The 14,313-nt window shown below is 44.2% G+C and overlaps 1 protein-coding gene across 1 annotated transcript in view; it reads left to right on the top strand.

Annotated features, from left to right (window-relative positions):
* Positions 1 to 14,313, top strand: part of eys (eyes shut homolog) — a 184,547-nt gene that overhangs the window by 48,747 nt on the left and 121,487 nt on the right. Inside the window, exons 9-10 of the mRNA XM_035400963.1 lie at positions 8,885 to 9,075; positions 11,941 to 12,032. Of these exons, the coding sequence (XP_035256854.1) occupies positions 8,885 to 9,075; positions 11,941 to 12,032 (283 nt within the window). The remainder of the gene's footprint in view (positions 1 to 8,884; positions 9,076 to 11,940; positions 12,033 to 14,313) is intronic.

Raw genomic sequence — 14,313 nt, 5'->3', positions numbered from 1 at the left:
TAGCTGCCTCGTTTGGGTGATTACTGTGTAGATAATTCATGCATTTGCATGCGTTTTGTTTTTTTACTTATTTATTTTTTCTGCATATAAGGGTAGAATAGATAAGACTGAATGTGAACTTACATTGGAAATATAACCTCCTGAGAGCCAGAAATTATTTTTTGTCCCTTGCAGATAATTTTAAGAACCATATATTCCCCTATGCTGAAACATACACTAAAAGGGACATTTGATAATAATTAATATAAATAATATTTTTGAAATATATATTTTCACAGCAGCATGTTGTTGTCATCCAATACACTTGCATTATGTCAGAATAGTTGGAATACTTGTTTTAAATACATCCTTCAGGTGTGAGGAGGGTGTATTTATTTAGCCCTGCTCATATTTGCAGGTGCCTGTGGTCAGTGTAGTTCCCCATAAACCATTGGGTTGTGTTCATGCCATGATTCTATCATTTGTATTCCCATCCTAAATTGGGCAGTTAAAACTAACTGTTTATGAAGCAGTCATAAAACATAAATTATCACCTAGTGTTGTGTTACACCTTCTACTAACTTAATTCCCAGTCATTGTCAAGTTTTACACTTCTTTTTCTTTTGGAATTTCTGGTCTATACACCTCACTTACCTAATATACCACTCTTTTTTGAGTAAAATAAGCACAATGTATGTGTTATTTTGATTAGATGGATCATCACACAGTTAATATTTGTCCTTATGATCACAAATCCCAACTCTCAGAAACTGGGATCTTGCCAAAAATCCAACGTGGCTTCAGAGCAAAACAAAATGTTCCACTTCCCAAACAGCTCGACTCATTGGCTGCTGAAGGTTCTCGTTTGAGAGTGCATCACAGTGGCACCCCGCATGCTACAGGATTCTCAGTCATAAATATCAAACATGTTTTATTTGCAAATTGAAATCGGGGCAACCCCGTTGGGAGGGTTAAAATTCTGTCTGCAAATGCCTCTCACTCCAGGATTATCTGGGAAAATAACTGGATAACAGCCTCAGATCAGGAAGGGGTGAATCGGGTCCAAAATCAGCCCAGTCATCCTCAGGCATGCACCAGGCTTTAGATTCACCATAATGTTGCCGTCCCAAAACTAAATTCTCACATTTCAAACATGTTTGTTATTGACTTGGTCTTACAGATGGGGATCATATTTTATCTTTCTCTGTGATTTCGCAACATTTTTCACCTCTTGTGAGGGAGGGGAAGTGTGAAGACCAGACGCGACCAAACAGGGGATCTATAAGTTACCAAAGGGGCACTCCAGTAACCACTGAGTCTCGTGAGAGACGAAATAAGAAGGGGGTGCTATACTCCTAAGGGATGTATCCCAAAAAATGAATAAACCCCTAAACGGGTAACTGAGGAAGAAGGAGTATATAAAGAAAATAAAGGAACAGGGAAAAGAAAAGAAGAAAAAACGACTTCGCCCCGAAGTAGAGAGAAAGAAAATGTCTTTTCAAAAACAAACAGAAGACGTTCTGAGGCCAACTAAAACCAGGGGGGAAAACTGGTTAGTAAAGGGCAGAAAGGTTTGTGCCCCAACAGTGACACAATAACCCCTTAAAACCGCCAGCCTCAGAATCTGGACATATACCGTCCTAATACCTTTTTCCCCAAAAAAACAAACAAACTGAAGTCAGAATTCTTTTTAAATTTCTTTGTTCTTAAATTCCTAACACCTTGCTCAGAAATACAACAGGGAACTGGCTAGAGCAAAACACGTTACACTCAAGCACCGTTCCACTGCCTACTGACGCTTTAAATACCCAGCCACAGGTGTGGCTGGTAATCAGCGGAAGATGTGAGCAACCCACAGGTGAAACAGATCAGAGGTAACCCTGCAGGAATGCATGGAATGTTCAAGCAGGAACAATCCTCCCACAGGAACCAAAAAATAACGATTAGCCGAGTGGCTAATCTGCAAGCTCGAACTAATCGTCCCCACACACCAAAATAACGATTAGCCGAGTGGCTAATCGGAATGCTAACCACTGAGCCGGTGCAGGCACAGAAAAATGATCTACCCTGCACAGAAACCGTGACACCTCTCCTGTGAAATGGTCGAGTGTGCGGCATGTATTTGAAGCCCACATCACATTTATTTTGTAAATGTATGTGTTTGGATGTGTGGGTGTGTGTGGGGGTGTTTTCCATCTGCTGGCCGAATTGAATACAGTCTCACCCTTTCATTTCCTGTGAACAGCCATATTTGACGGGAAACACGACAGACGTACAAAATAATAATATAACGCCTAAAAAGTAAATGACACTGCTGATCATTACTGTTGTATGTTCAGATGCATGGTATGGAAGAATCCATGAAGCCTTAGACGATGGGGTATTACGTCTTCATTACAAACTGGCTGGTATTTAACCCACAGCCTTACTGGTTCAATGCAGAGTCTCCAGTGAAGTATGTCTGGATTTGACGTGGAATGCTTTTAAAGTGAGCCAATCAAGAAAAAGCTGAAGAACAAGATGGCCAATGAAGATGGAGAGCATTCTCACACAAATGCGCAAGCGGTGTATACTGTACTGTTGTGGTTCAGCGTGTTCTCCAAACACCAGCGGGAAGGAATCAAATATTAACCATAACGGATTCTCGGACGGCTGAAAACACTTCGCTCTCCGCCGTGGCTCTGTCGCTCTGTGAATCCTCCCGCTTCGTCTTCGCTGCGGGTAGTTTCTTGCGCGTCGCTCGCCGGCTCCAGGATTCGTTAATTGAAGATCTGAAGCCGCGTGCGAAGTCGCGTGTTGTAGCCGTGTGAGCCGTGTGTACGCGAACCTTGAACCTCGGTGGTGAAAAGGAAGCTTTCAGTGGGAATTCTTTGTAATTACTCTTGATGAAAGAAATTACAGCTCTGCGTTACCAGGATGAAATTATACCTTTCAGATCCGGCTTTCTGAGAGGCACACGGAGAGAGAGCCTGTTAAGAAACTCCATTATAACAAATTAAAACATGACATGGGCAGTTGATAATTAGAATTAACACATTGCACCTAAATTGTAATCCTCGTTTTTTTGTATATAATTAGAGGGAAAATGCACCCGAAAACATCAAAAATGTATTTTTACGTCTGTACATGAAAATAGATAAAGACCCGGAGCATGATGCATGTAGTGATATTCCGCTGCATATTACATGTCCTGACATTTTTACATTTCACACCTGTAAAAATGATGTAAGCAGGAAGAATCCCCTTTCTGTGTTGTGAGGAAAGTATGTGCACAACACCGTTTGCTCTCTCTGCTACTTGTCCTTATTTTTATGATTTCAAAATCAACTGCCTATGAATCTGTGGCCACTTGTCCTCTGCCAATATTATGATTTGGCATGTCTATAAGTTCAGTATTTGCACCTGTCTTTTTAACTTCATCTTGAAAGAGGGTTTACACAGTCATTTCTGTCTTCCCCTTGAAATAAGCTCAAGTAGTTCACTGAAGTCATGTTCTGTGATGTCTGTGAGATCTTTGTTTAAATGCCTGACAGAAGAAATCTGATGAAGCCAAGCAACTTAAAAAAAGGATTTATTAATAATATAAGAAACTAATCAAGCTGTAGTTGGTATAGATTACTACCACAATAAACATAAAATAAATTCAACTACTAGCAGTTAATTTGTCCATTAAATTTGTTCTAGGGCCATGGTAAAAAACTATATATGCAGTGAGCTCCATACTGTAACATTTGAAAAAATTACATTTTTTCTTGATTTGGCTCAGTACTCGACCATTTTAGATTTCCAATCAAACAATTGGTTAAAGAGTAGATTCTCAGATTTTATTAAAGGGTATTTTTATGCATTTTGGTTTCACCATGTAGAAATTCCAGCACTTTTTATACATCGTCTTCCCCCCCCCCCAACCTCCCACTTCAGGGTACCATAATGGGACAAATGGCTTTACAGGGTCATGTGTGTTACTCTTGATTCTAGGCTTTTGATTGCCTTTAGAGTCTGTTATTGCCTTTTGTCAACACAAGGGCCAGTGTTGTACCAGTGAAGATCAAGGAAGCCATTATGAGGCTGAGAAATAAGAAAAAACAGTCAGTGACATAGGCCAAAAATTAGGCTTACCAAAGTCAACGGTTTGGAACATCATTAAGAATAAAGAGAACACTGGTGAGCTCACTTATCACAAAGGGCCTGGTAGCACTAACAAGGCCTCACCGTAATGAAGAATAACCCTCAAGAACCAGTCCAACAGATCAGAAATGGAAACCATTAGTTAAGTCCAACAACAGGTTAGCCAGATTACAGTTGGCTAAGAAGTATCTACAGTAAAAGAACCTGCAGAGTTCTGGAAAAAGGTCTTGTATCAGGTCGATCAAAGAGCAAAGTGTGGTGGCCAAAAGGACCAGCACAAGATCCAGAGCACCCCTCCCCCCTCATTTGTGAAACATGGTGCTGGGGGTGTTGTGGTTTGAGCATGTATGGCTGCCACAGGTACAGGTTCGCTCGTCTTCATTGTTGATGTAACTTCTGATAGCAGCAGCAGAATTAATTTTGAAGTGTACAGAAGCATCTTATCTGCTCATGTTCCAGCAAATGCCTCCAAACCCATTGGATGGCGCTTCATCCTATAGCAAGACAATGATCCCAAGTATACTGCTAAAGCAACAAAGGAGTTTTTCAAGGCCAAAAACTGGATAATTCATGAATAGCCTGTCATTCACCTGATCTGCATCCAATTAAACATACATTTCTTATGCCGAGAGAAATAGAAAACTTATGCCAACTGGCCCTCGAATCCAACAGGAGCTGAAGATGGCTGCAGTACAGGCCTGGCAGAGCACCACCAGAGAAGATACTCAGCACCTAGTGTTGTCTATGGGTCACAGACTTCAAGCAGTCATCACATGAAAAGGATATTTGTCAAAGTGCTAAAGCTGACTAATTTAATTTACTTTACTTTAATGTTCCAAACATCACTTTGACCTGAAATCGGGGTCTATGTATAAAAGTGTGGTAATTTCTACATGGTGAAACCAAACTGTATAAAAATCCCCTTAAATAAAAGCTGCACTTTAAACCACATGTGAATTGTTTGATTACAAATCTAAAATTGTGGATTACAGAGTCAAAGCAATAAAATAAAATAAATGCCTTTGTCCAAAACATTATGGAGTTTACTATATATATATGTATATATATATATATGTGTGTGTGTGTGTGTATATATACACACATATATATGTATGAGGTGGTAAAAATGGTTGGCTAATTGGAGCTCTGATACTGCCTTTGTAATCGTGTTTCGGTGCTGAGTAATTACAAGGCCCTCGTGTCCAAAAGGCTCTCTGAGCAGAAAGGGAATGTCCAGAGAAAAGCTGGGAGGGGGGCATGTCCGACAGTACTGCTCACAGCCTGCAGTTTCATGTGTATTTATGACTTTGAGGTAGACATTTACGGCATTTTTATTGGTTTATGCGGGAAGGGCAATTTGCCTCTGGCTAATCAAGCATTGGACAAGTCTCCCTGCGCAAATGGCTGGGTTTCCTTTTTAGGGTAGATGGCTATCGAGCAGCCGAATCTGGGTGGGGTGTTCATATTCACAATGAAATGGCTGACAGATTTTTGTATCAGGTATCATGAAGTAGAATCGCATAACCTGGTCAGAAGAAAATCATAGCCATTCTGTTTATTCTTAGGTTTCTAGCTTTGTCCTAATATACGTCATTCTTAACATGAAGATCATTTTGCGGTGGGCTTACGGAGAGATGTATTTTCTCACTAAATCTGCGCACCCTGCTGAATGGTGTGGGCCCTGTCTACCAGTCTAAAAGGAAAGGCTAGTGAAACACTAGCATCTGCTACTTGCCTCTCCATTTCATTCCCAAAAACATTTCTGAGGATCCAAAAAAATAAATGAATAAATGGAGCACTCTAGAAGTTCTTTTTTGTCCTCTTCACTTTGCCCAGTGTACGCGATGATAACTTCCTTGGTGTTCAGGAGTTTAACTTGACCTAAGGATATTGATAATAGGGGAAAAGAACTAACAGAATGCCATTCTGTGGACAATTCTCAAGACTGTCATGGGAGTTACTGTAATTGCGGTCAGTTGGCCAGGCTTGGTATAAAGACACTCTGGTAGACAAACACATTTACATTTTATTTAGTTTCGTTTGGGTTGTTTTTTTTTCTTTGTATTTCCATTTGTTTATTGCCATTTGGCACCCTGGCAGGTGATATCCATGGAAGTTTAGCCGGCAGAAGTGAGTGTCTTTCACATGAAGCGGCTTCAGTTATCTCAGATAATGGAGTGTTTGTGAATGCGTGGTGTACGCGGCATAAGCTCATCAAGTCTGTGGATTGTGTTTGCGCATGGTAATTCTGTGTGTGTGTGTGTGTGTGTGTGTGGGCATGTATTACTATCTTTGTGAGGACCAAATGTCCCCACAAGGATAGAAAAATGAGGAAAATGACACAAGGTGGAGACTTTTTGCTGGTCCCCACAAATTCGAGAGGCTGTTTTAGGGTTAGGATTTAGGATTAGGGTTAGGGTTAGGTAAGGTTAGGGTTAAGGATAGGCATGTAGTGGTTGGGGTTAGTATTAGGGTTAGGGTTAGAGTTTACGGAATGAATGTAAGTCAATGGGAAGTCCTCACAAGCATAGCAATACAAATGTGTGTGTGTGTGCGTATGTGTGTGTGCCTGTGTGTGTGTGTGCGTGTGTGTGTGTGTGTGTATGCTTGTGTGGAGACTGAAGTGGTGCTACGTAAAAAACAAGTAAATATGCAAGGTGAACAAGTTGACATTTGTTGACTTATTTCATGCAAAAAGGACTGTGGTTATATTTATGAATAGCCCAAACCCATGCTCGCTGAAGCCTAATTTTGCAGCATGAGTTTTAATGTTGGGTAAAGAGTCCTCTGGAGCGCAGCTCATACTGTGGAATGCTGATACATTTGGCCCGAAGCAGCCAGTCACTGCCGCCACACAGCATGAGGTCCGAGAGAGAAAGACAGCTGTCTTTATCACGCGAATGCACCGATACTTTCTGGCCAATTTTCCTGGAGCATCATTTATTGAAATGCTGGTATTTAGCCCTCCAAAATACCTTTAATGGAAATCTGTGAAAATGACTGTATTCTGCAAATTAAAAAATAGTAGTCTTCTTCTTCTCCTCCTTCTCCTCCTTCCCCTTCTACTTCTCCTTGTTATTCTTCTTCTTTTTCTTCTCCTCCTTCTCTTCCTCCTCCTTCTTGTTCTTGTTATTCTTTGAGATTGCAGTGATTATCTTGTACAGCATGATTATAGCCAGGCACATTGGGCCTCATTCATAAAACATATGTACAATCACATTTGATCATAAACTGCATGTAAGAACATTTTCAAGAACATTTCGGCATTCATCATTTTTTTCTTATCTGTATTTGTTCATGGCTTTTTCCTTATGCAAATCACACGAACAGGATTGTGCATAAAATTTACAAACAGCCAGCATTCATCATCTCATACACCTGGGATGTGTAATTTAAGAAAATTTTTGTGAACGAGGCCATTGTCTTTATCATATTAGACGGCACACTTCAACAGTACAGTTTAGCATAATAACCAGTCATCTTCTGTCAACGTGTCAGCGTGCACGTTTTCAATATTAAGCTATAAGATTCTCATAATGCAGCTGAGAATATTAGCCTGAGATTGATCATTTCCAGTCTGGGGGAATTCTACTTTAATTACGGAATCCAGGGAGAGGAGAGGAAGGGTCCTCTTTCCGTGTCAGAAAGGGCGTTAGCCAGGTGTCGTCCGCACGTGCCCGGTGCGTCCACCTCTCCCGCACCCCTCCGGAGCCGGTCCGCTGAGATTCGCGGTCCTCTCGCCGCGGAGCGCCATCGCAGTTCAGGATCGCCGTCCCGCGGCTGATTGGCCGCAGCCGGGCGCAGCGCCTCGCTTTATGGAGCCTTCCCGTTTCACAATTTAAATCCCAACACCTGCTGCTTCACAGTCGGACCGCTCAACGGGGGCGTTTTTAGAGGTTTTTCATGCTCTCTGCTCTGGCTCCGCACCCCGCTTCCATGTGCCAGTCACTAAGTTCTCTCTCTAAGTTTCCCTGAGAGTCCACGCCGCTCTCATACTTTCGTAAATTCTGCAGTTCTTTTTTTTTTCTGTTTCTGTTTTTGCAGCTCGGCCGTTTTAGTGAAAGTGTGCCAGCTGGCCTGGTGGTCTATGCCAGCGCGCCGCGAGAATATGTCTGAGGGCTGAATGGGTGGATGATGGTGTGTGTGTGTGTGTGTGTGTGTGTGTGTGCAGGTGGATGTGTGTTTGTGTGTGTGCATGTGTTTGTTTGTGTGTGTGTGTGTGTGTTGGGGTTGGGTGTGTATGTGGGAGAGGGTAGGGCTGGGTGTGTGTGCGTGTGCATGTGTGTATGTGTGCCTGTGTGTGTGTGTGTGTGTGTGGGAAGGGGTGGGTGTGTGGATGTGTGCGTTTGTGTGACTGTGTGTGTGTGTGTGCGTGTATGTGTGTGGGTTGCTTTCTTCCTCCCAGTCGTCTTTTCTTTGATTTGATGTGATCGCTAAACTCAGCCAGAGCTGTGATCTATTATGAAAAGCGGGAACCGAGATAGATTCACGAAGGCCACAAAAGCTCACCGGGGTTTTTATGAGTCTGCTGATGTGTCATTGTTACATCTGTGTCCTCACTAATCTCATTTATGTGCTGCATCCATTAGTGAGGTCGGGACGTCACTGCACAGATAGTTTTATACAGGACTATTAATGCAATTTATAAAAGATGACTTTGTTTAGGAACTTGTCTCTTTTACGCTTTAATATACAGTCTTTTCCCACAGAGGAGGGGTTATTACGAGGATATTAACTGCCCCTGACCTGGGACACACCTGCTCCATGCCCTCCGCAGATTTCGGCTATGCGTGGTACTCTGGCGACTCCTACATGGAGTTTGAAGGCATCGATCCGGGCGCCGTGGGCAACGTCTCGGTGAGGTTTCGGAGCCGAGCGCCGGAAGGGACCGTCCTCTACGCCGACCCGGGCCCCGGCGGCGGCAACGGATTCTTCGCCAGGCTCTTCGTCGCGAGGGGAGTGCTGCAGGTCAGGTGATGCCCTCTCCCTGGGGTCCGGTTCTGGCCTCGAAGGCTCTCTGTTGGGCGTGTCTGTCTCCGGCCTGGTGGCTGGAGCTCGGTTAGCGTCCGTGTGGGAGACCTCCGGTTTCCTGCGGCTGTTCGTGGTCCTGTAGGAGGCAGGATCGGCGCAGAAAAACCAAGGCCCCATGGGGACACTGTGCAGTAGGATATGATGTACTTAGCATGAGAGCTTTAACCGAGTCCCTGGGATTGGAATCATGCATATGTGTATGTCCATGCATACTGCATACATACGTGCATACTACATACATACATAATGCTTAAATGAGGGTGGGGGGGGGGGGGCTCAAAAGGCCTGGTCTAAAAAGTTTGCTTTGGTCTACAGTTTTAAGAAAATAATTTCCTGCTACAGACCTGTACATTCATACATACAGACATACATGCGTATATACGTACATACATATTTATGTACACGCACATGCACGTTGTTGAGTGGTCATTAATTCACACATTCTCGCCACTGTAAAGTATAAATGAACGCTGATTTGAATGAGATGGAATGGGGGGGTAAATGAAGAGCGGTAATGATCTCATTGTGCAGAAAGAGCCAGGGCTGTTGGGGGGGGGGGGCAGTAGCTCTGAGTTCTGCAGGGGGCGGGGTGGGGTGGGGGGGGGAGGCCGGGGGGGGGGGGGTGACGTCCGCTCGGGCCCACGTAGGCGCCAGTCTCCGCCGCTCCGTCCTCACAATGCGGCTGATTGCTGGCTCCGCGGTGATTAGCCAATCAGCCGGCGGCTCGCCCCCAAGCAGGTGGGCTCGACCGCTGGGGAGGGGCGGGGCACTCGAGGCAGGGTGGTCAAGGCGTCCCTCGAACATGTAAAAGCTGTTTATTTTTATTTTTTTTTATTTTAACTCTCTTTCTCTTTGATTTTAATGTATTCTGTTCTTTAGGCCAACACACTGCTGGTTCTGTTTATTAAGCTCTTGTTTATTTGGAAATGCGATCTGAGGGAGAATGGCGTTTGAAGTGGTCTTTGTTGCTTTGACAGGCAAGGGCCCTGATACAGAGTAGCTTCTATACAGGCCGACATAATTGCATACTGCATGCCATGCCATTACGCCAATGATGTATTTGAATGCATAAATAGGACGTGATTTTATTTAGTTATTTCAGTCGGTTAATTTAAAACTCTGAGAAGTAAAAGTGACTGAGATTCCTCTTGATTTGGGAACGAAACAGAGGCTAACTGAGCGATCCTGTCTTCGTTGACATTTTTGTATGTGAAAACGTTACTGTGAAAGTACGCTTCAGATGTTTAATTTAAATAAAGGATACAATAATATTTTACATTCTTTAGAACATTTTATTGGATATACAGATGTGTGACAAATTAAAGGAAAACCCTGAATTATTGAGTGGAGAAACATAACAAATGCAGATGCTTCTTCCATACAGGTGTACTGCATGATACAATTAAGCAATTAACATCCTATCATGCTCTGTGGCATGTATAAAAATACTGAGCAGGCCCATTTGACCTTGATTTTGTATCAGAATGGCAAGAGGAAAACATCTGTGACTTTGAAAGAGAGTTCATTATTGGGGCACGGATGGCAGGAGCATCAGTAACAAAGCCTGCTCAACTGGCTAGTGTTTCAAAAGGAACAGTGACTAAAGTGACATCTGCATTTAGATCTATGGACATCAGTAAATAGGGTCGTAAATTGTGGTCAAAAGCACACATTCGATGACCGTGATGCTTGTGCATTAGTGCGATATGTAAGGAAAAACAGAACAGCAACTTTTCCTCAGGTGAGACTCTCAATGCAGGATGTGATCAGACTGTGTCAGCAAGTTTGTCGACAATTTCATAGGGAGGGATATTTTAGTAGGGTCGCAGTGCATAAACTCTCAAATGTGCATTTGTCTCAAATGTACAGTGCATAAACTCTCAAATGTGCATTTGTCTTTGCAATGCATATTTGAGAGTTCAGTGGTGCAAAAACCATAGGCTCTGGTCCGCAGAGATGTGTAAAAATGTGACATGGTCAAATGAGTCATCCTTCACCATATTCTTGACAAGTGGGCGAGAATGGCACAGGCCTGAATGCTTGACCCCTGCAGTAAGTTGCTGTGGGGGGCATGCTTTAGGTACACTTGTCCCCTTAGAGGGAAATCAATACAAAGTTATTCTGAGTGATCCCCTTTATCCTATGATGAAGCATTTCTATCCTAGTGGGAATGGTCTCTTCCAGGATGACAATGCCCCCATCCACAGAACACAAGGGGTCACTGAATGGTTTGATGAGTATGAAAATGATGTGAATCATATACTATGACCTTCGCAGTCACCAGATCGCAACCCAATTGAACACCTATGGGAGATTTTGGACCGACGTGTTAGACAGCGCTCTCCACCACCATCATCAAAACACCAAATGAGGGAATATCTTTTTGAAGAATGATGTTCCTTCCCTCCAGTAGAGATCCAGAGACTTGTAGAAACCATGCCAAGGCGCATTTAAGCTGTTCTGGCGGCTCATGGTAGCCCAGCACCTTACTAAGATACTTCATGTTGGTTTTTCCTTTAATTTGTCACCCATCTGTATGTCGCAAAGCTAACAACCTTGATTGCACATTAGCCTACATTAGGATGGCTCAAACACCCGATGGGACTTACTTTAATATTATTTAAAATGCAGTTTGTTGACTTTGCGTGTGGACTAAGTGAATAAATACAATTCTGTGGGTGTGTGTGCATCTGTGTGTATATGTGTTTGTGTGTGTGTGTGTGCATGACGTGTAAATAAATATTTTTTTATATAAAGCAGTTGCATGATTCATCGCTGATTTTATGCTGCTTTGATTCTCAGTATGAATTTGCCTGTAACCAAGGAGGCAGAACGCAGAGGATCAATACCACAATCCAGGTGGACAGTGGAGATGAGCACATGGTCCACATCAGGTTTGTCTGTCTGTCCTGTCCAGTTCTGTCCTTCAGCGTTTTTACATTTCTATCAAGGCTTCACCCCAGTGATGCAGCCCCGGTCCGCTGCAGGTACATCCTGACTCGCGCCAGTGCCAAATTGTGCACGTGGTGCTTTTCGTCAACCACCCAGTGTCTACCCTGACTCTCTGTAAATACGTTCTTAAGTCACGGCGACGGTAGCCACCATTTCTGTTCACACAACCGATGACTTTCAGATATTTTATCCCAGGCATGTACGGTCCTGACGAGCTGTGATACTTGGAACGGGACTGCTGAGAATGGCAGTAGCCCACAGCTGCAGTTTGCTAGTATCTTGATTACAGTGGTTCTTTTTCTACAGTATTAACTGCGGCTACGTTACCTTGCTGAGAAATAAAAGCGCCTCTCTCCTCTGTGGATTGCGAGCCTCCTCCTCTGTTCCTCGGCTGCCCGGGAAGGATGTTTGCTCTCGATATTGCTACAAGGCGCGTGAATGGATTTGCATGCGGCTGCAGCCACGGGGGAAATCTCGCTTTGTTGCCTTGTGTGCATATCGTGTCACTGGAGTCAGGTGCTTGCGTTTCCAATACCAGAAACCAACACCGACGATTAGCATCGGTGCAAGGCTAAAAAAGAACCGAGAGTATAGTATCAGAAGTGTATTTATCCGCTCGATTGTTTTTCCGAGGAGTTTAATTAGTGAAAATGCAGCGGTTCAGTCATTATGTTGAGCTGTCCCAGCCTTTAAAAGTCATTCCGAGGCAGAAGGCTCTCTACACCCTGAGCAAGTCCTCCCACCCTGGTGATCCCAGACTAATCACACTTAGCAGCACAGAGACCCTGAGGAACTATAGCATCCATACTCTTCCTTAAGATTAGCACAGGTAATTCCACACAGCTAGCCCACACAGACATGTCTCTATGTACATCACACAGCCACCGAACTCTTCCTATAGGTTAGCACAGGTAATTCCACACAGCTAGCCCACACAGACATGTCTCTATGTACATCACACAGCAGCCAAACTCTTCCTTTAGATTAGCACAGGTAGGCTAATTCCACACAGCTAGCCCACACAGACATGTCTCTATGTACATCACACAGCCACCGAACTCTTCCTATAGGTTAGCATCGGTAATTCCACACAGCTAGCCCACACAGACATGTCTCTATGTACATCACACAGCCAGCGCAAGCTGGCGGCCTTCGATTCAGGCCCCAAAGCACTCAGTACCCTCTGGCAGGCAGCCAGGCCGATCTGGCAGAATGCTCCTAAATTAACCACCCCCCCCCCCAACCGCCCCTTCCCCCCTTCCCATCCCCCCCCCCCCCCCCCCCCCCCCTCCCCCTCCCCCTCCCCCGAATCCTGGCTGCCCGCGAGTATCGAGAAAAAACCATCCAGCGCTTCCAACCCTCGACAAATCAGGCCAGATTGCCTTCTGGATGTCCCCCCACCCCGGCCCCCTCCCCTCGGCCCCTCGCCGGGGAGGGGGACGGGGGTATCAGAGGCTCCACACATCTGTGCTAGGCCGTCGCCCGCAGCTGCAGATGGTTAGCCCCAGCTCGGTGCTTAGGTAATTATCTCGCTCCCCTGTTCTTCTGAAGAGGAGAATTAGCCTTGGAAATTCTCCCAAGGCCCGCCGGAAAGCTCCGGAACAGCGCGTCCGAGGTGGACGAGGAGCGCGAGGAGAAAGGGGGACGCCGGTGACAGACGAGGGGGAGTGGCGTGAAACCAAATGCAAATTAATTTTTTGGCTCCCGGCGCTGCGGGCTTCTCCGTCTTTTGTCTGCCGTCCTTCTTCTTCTTGTTCTTCTTGTTCTTCTTGATCCTCGTCTTACACAGGAAGTGAAGCTCCATTATTTACACCCATGTTTGTTCTCATAATTGTTTTCTTTCGTGAACACATAGGGGGGTGGACATTAAACGTTTTTCACTCGACAGGAAATGACATCGCCGTCCAATGACACACTTGACCTTCAGAAACGGGAACGTGGAAAGCACAACAAGCGACTTACTCCAGTGTTCAGTGTTAGATGGCAAACCACAATTCCAACACCCTCCCCCCAAATTAAGTCGCAAAACACAAAATATCTAATAAATATTTGATAACAAGTTTGTTGCAGGCAATATTGGGCAGTAAAATGCATCAGAAATACGCATGGTATCTCAAAAGGGATTTCAATTGACATTTTATCATTGAAAAATAGTGATAGTACCAAAACAATGCTGTAGGACACAGAAATGCAGCAGCCATCCAGTGAATATTTGATTGTATG

The sequence above is a fragment of the Anguilla anguilla genome, chromosome 18, assembly GCF_013347855.1.
Source record: "Anguilla anguilla isolate fAngAng1 chromosome 18, fAngAng1.pri, whole genome shotgun sequence".
NCBI lineage: Eukaryota > Metazoa > Chordata > Actinopteri > Anguilliformes > Anguillidae > Anguilla > Anguilla anguilla.
This window is presented reverse-complemented; position numbering and strand designations above follow the sequence as displayed.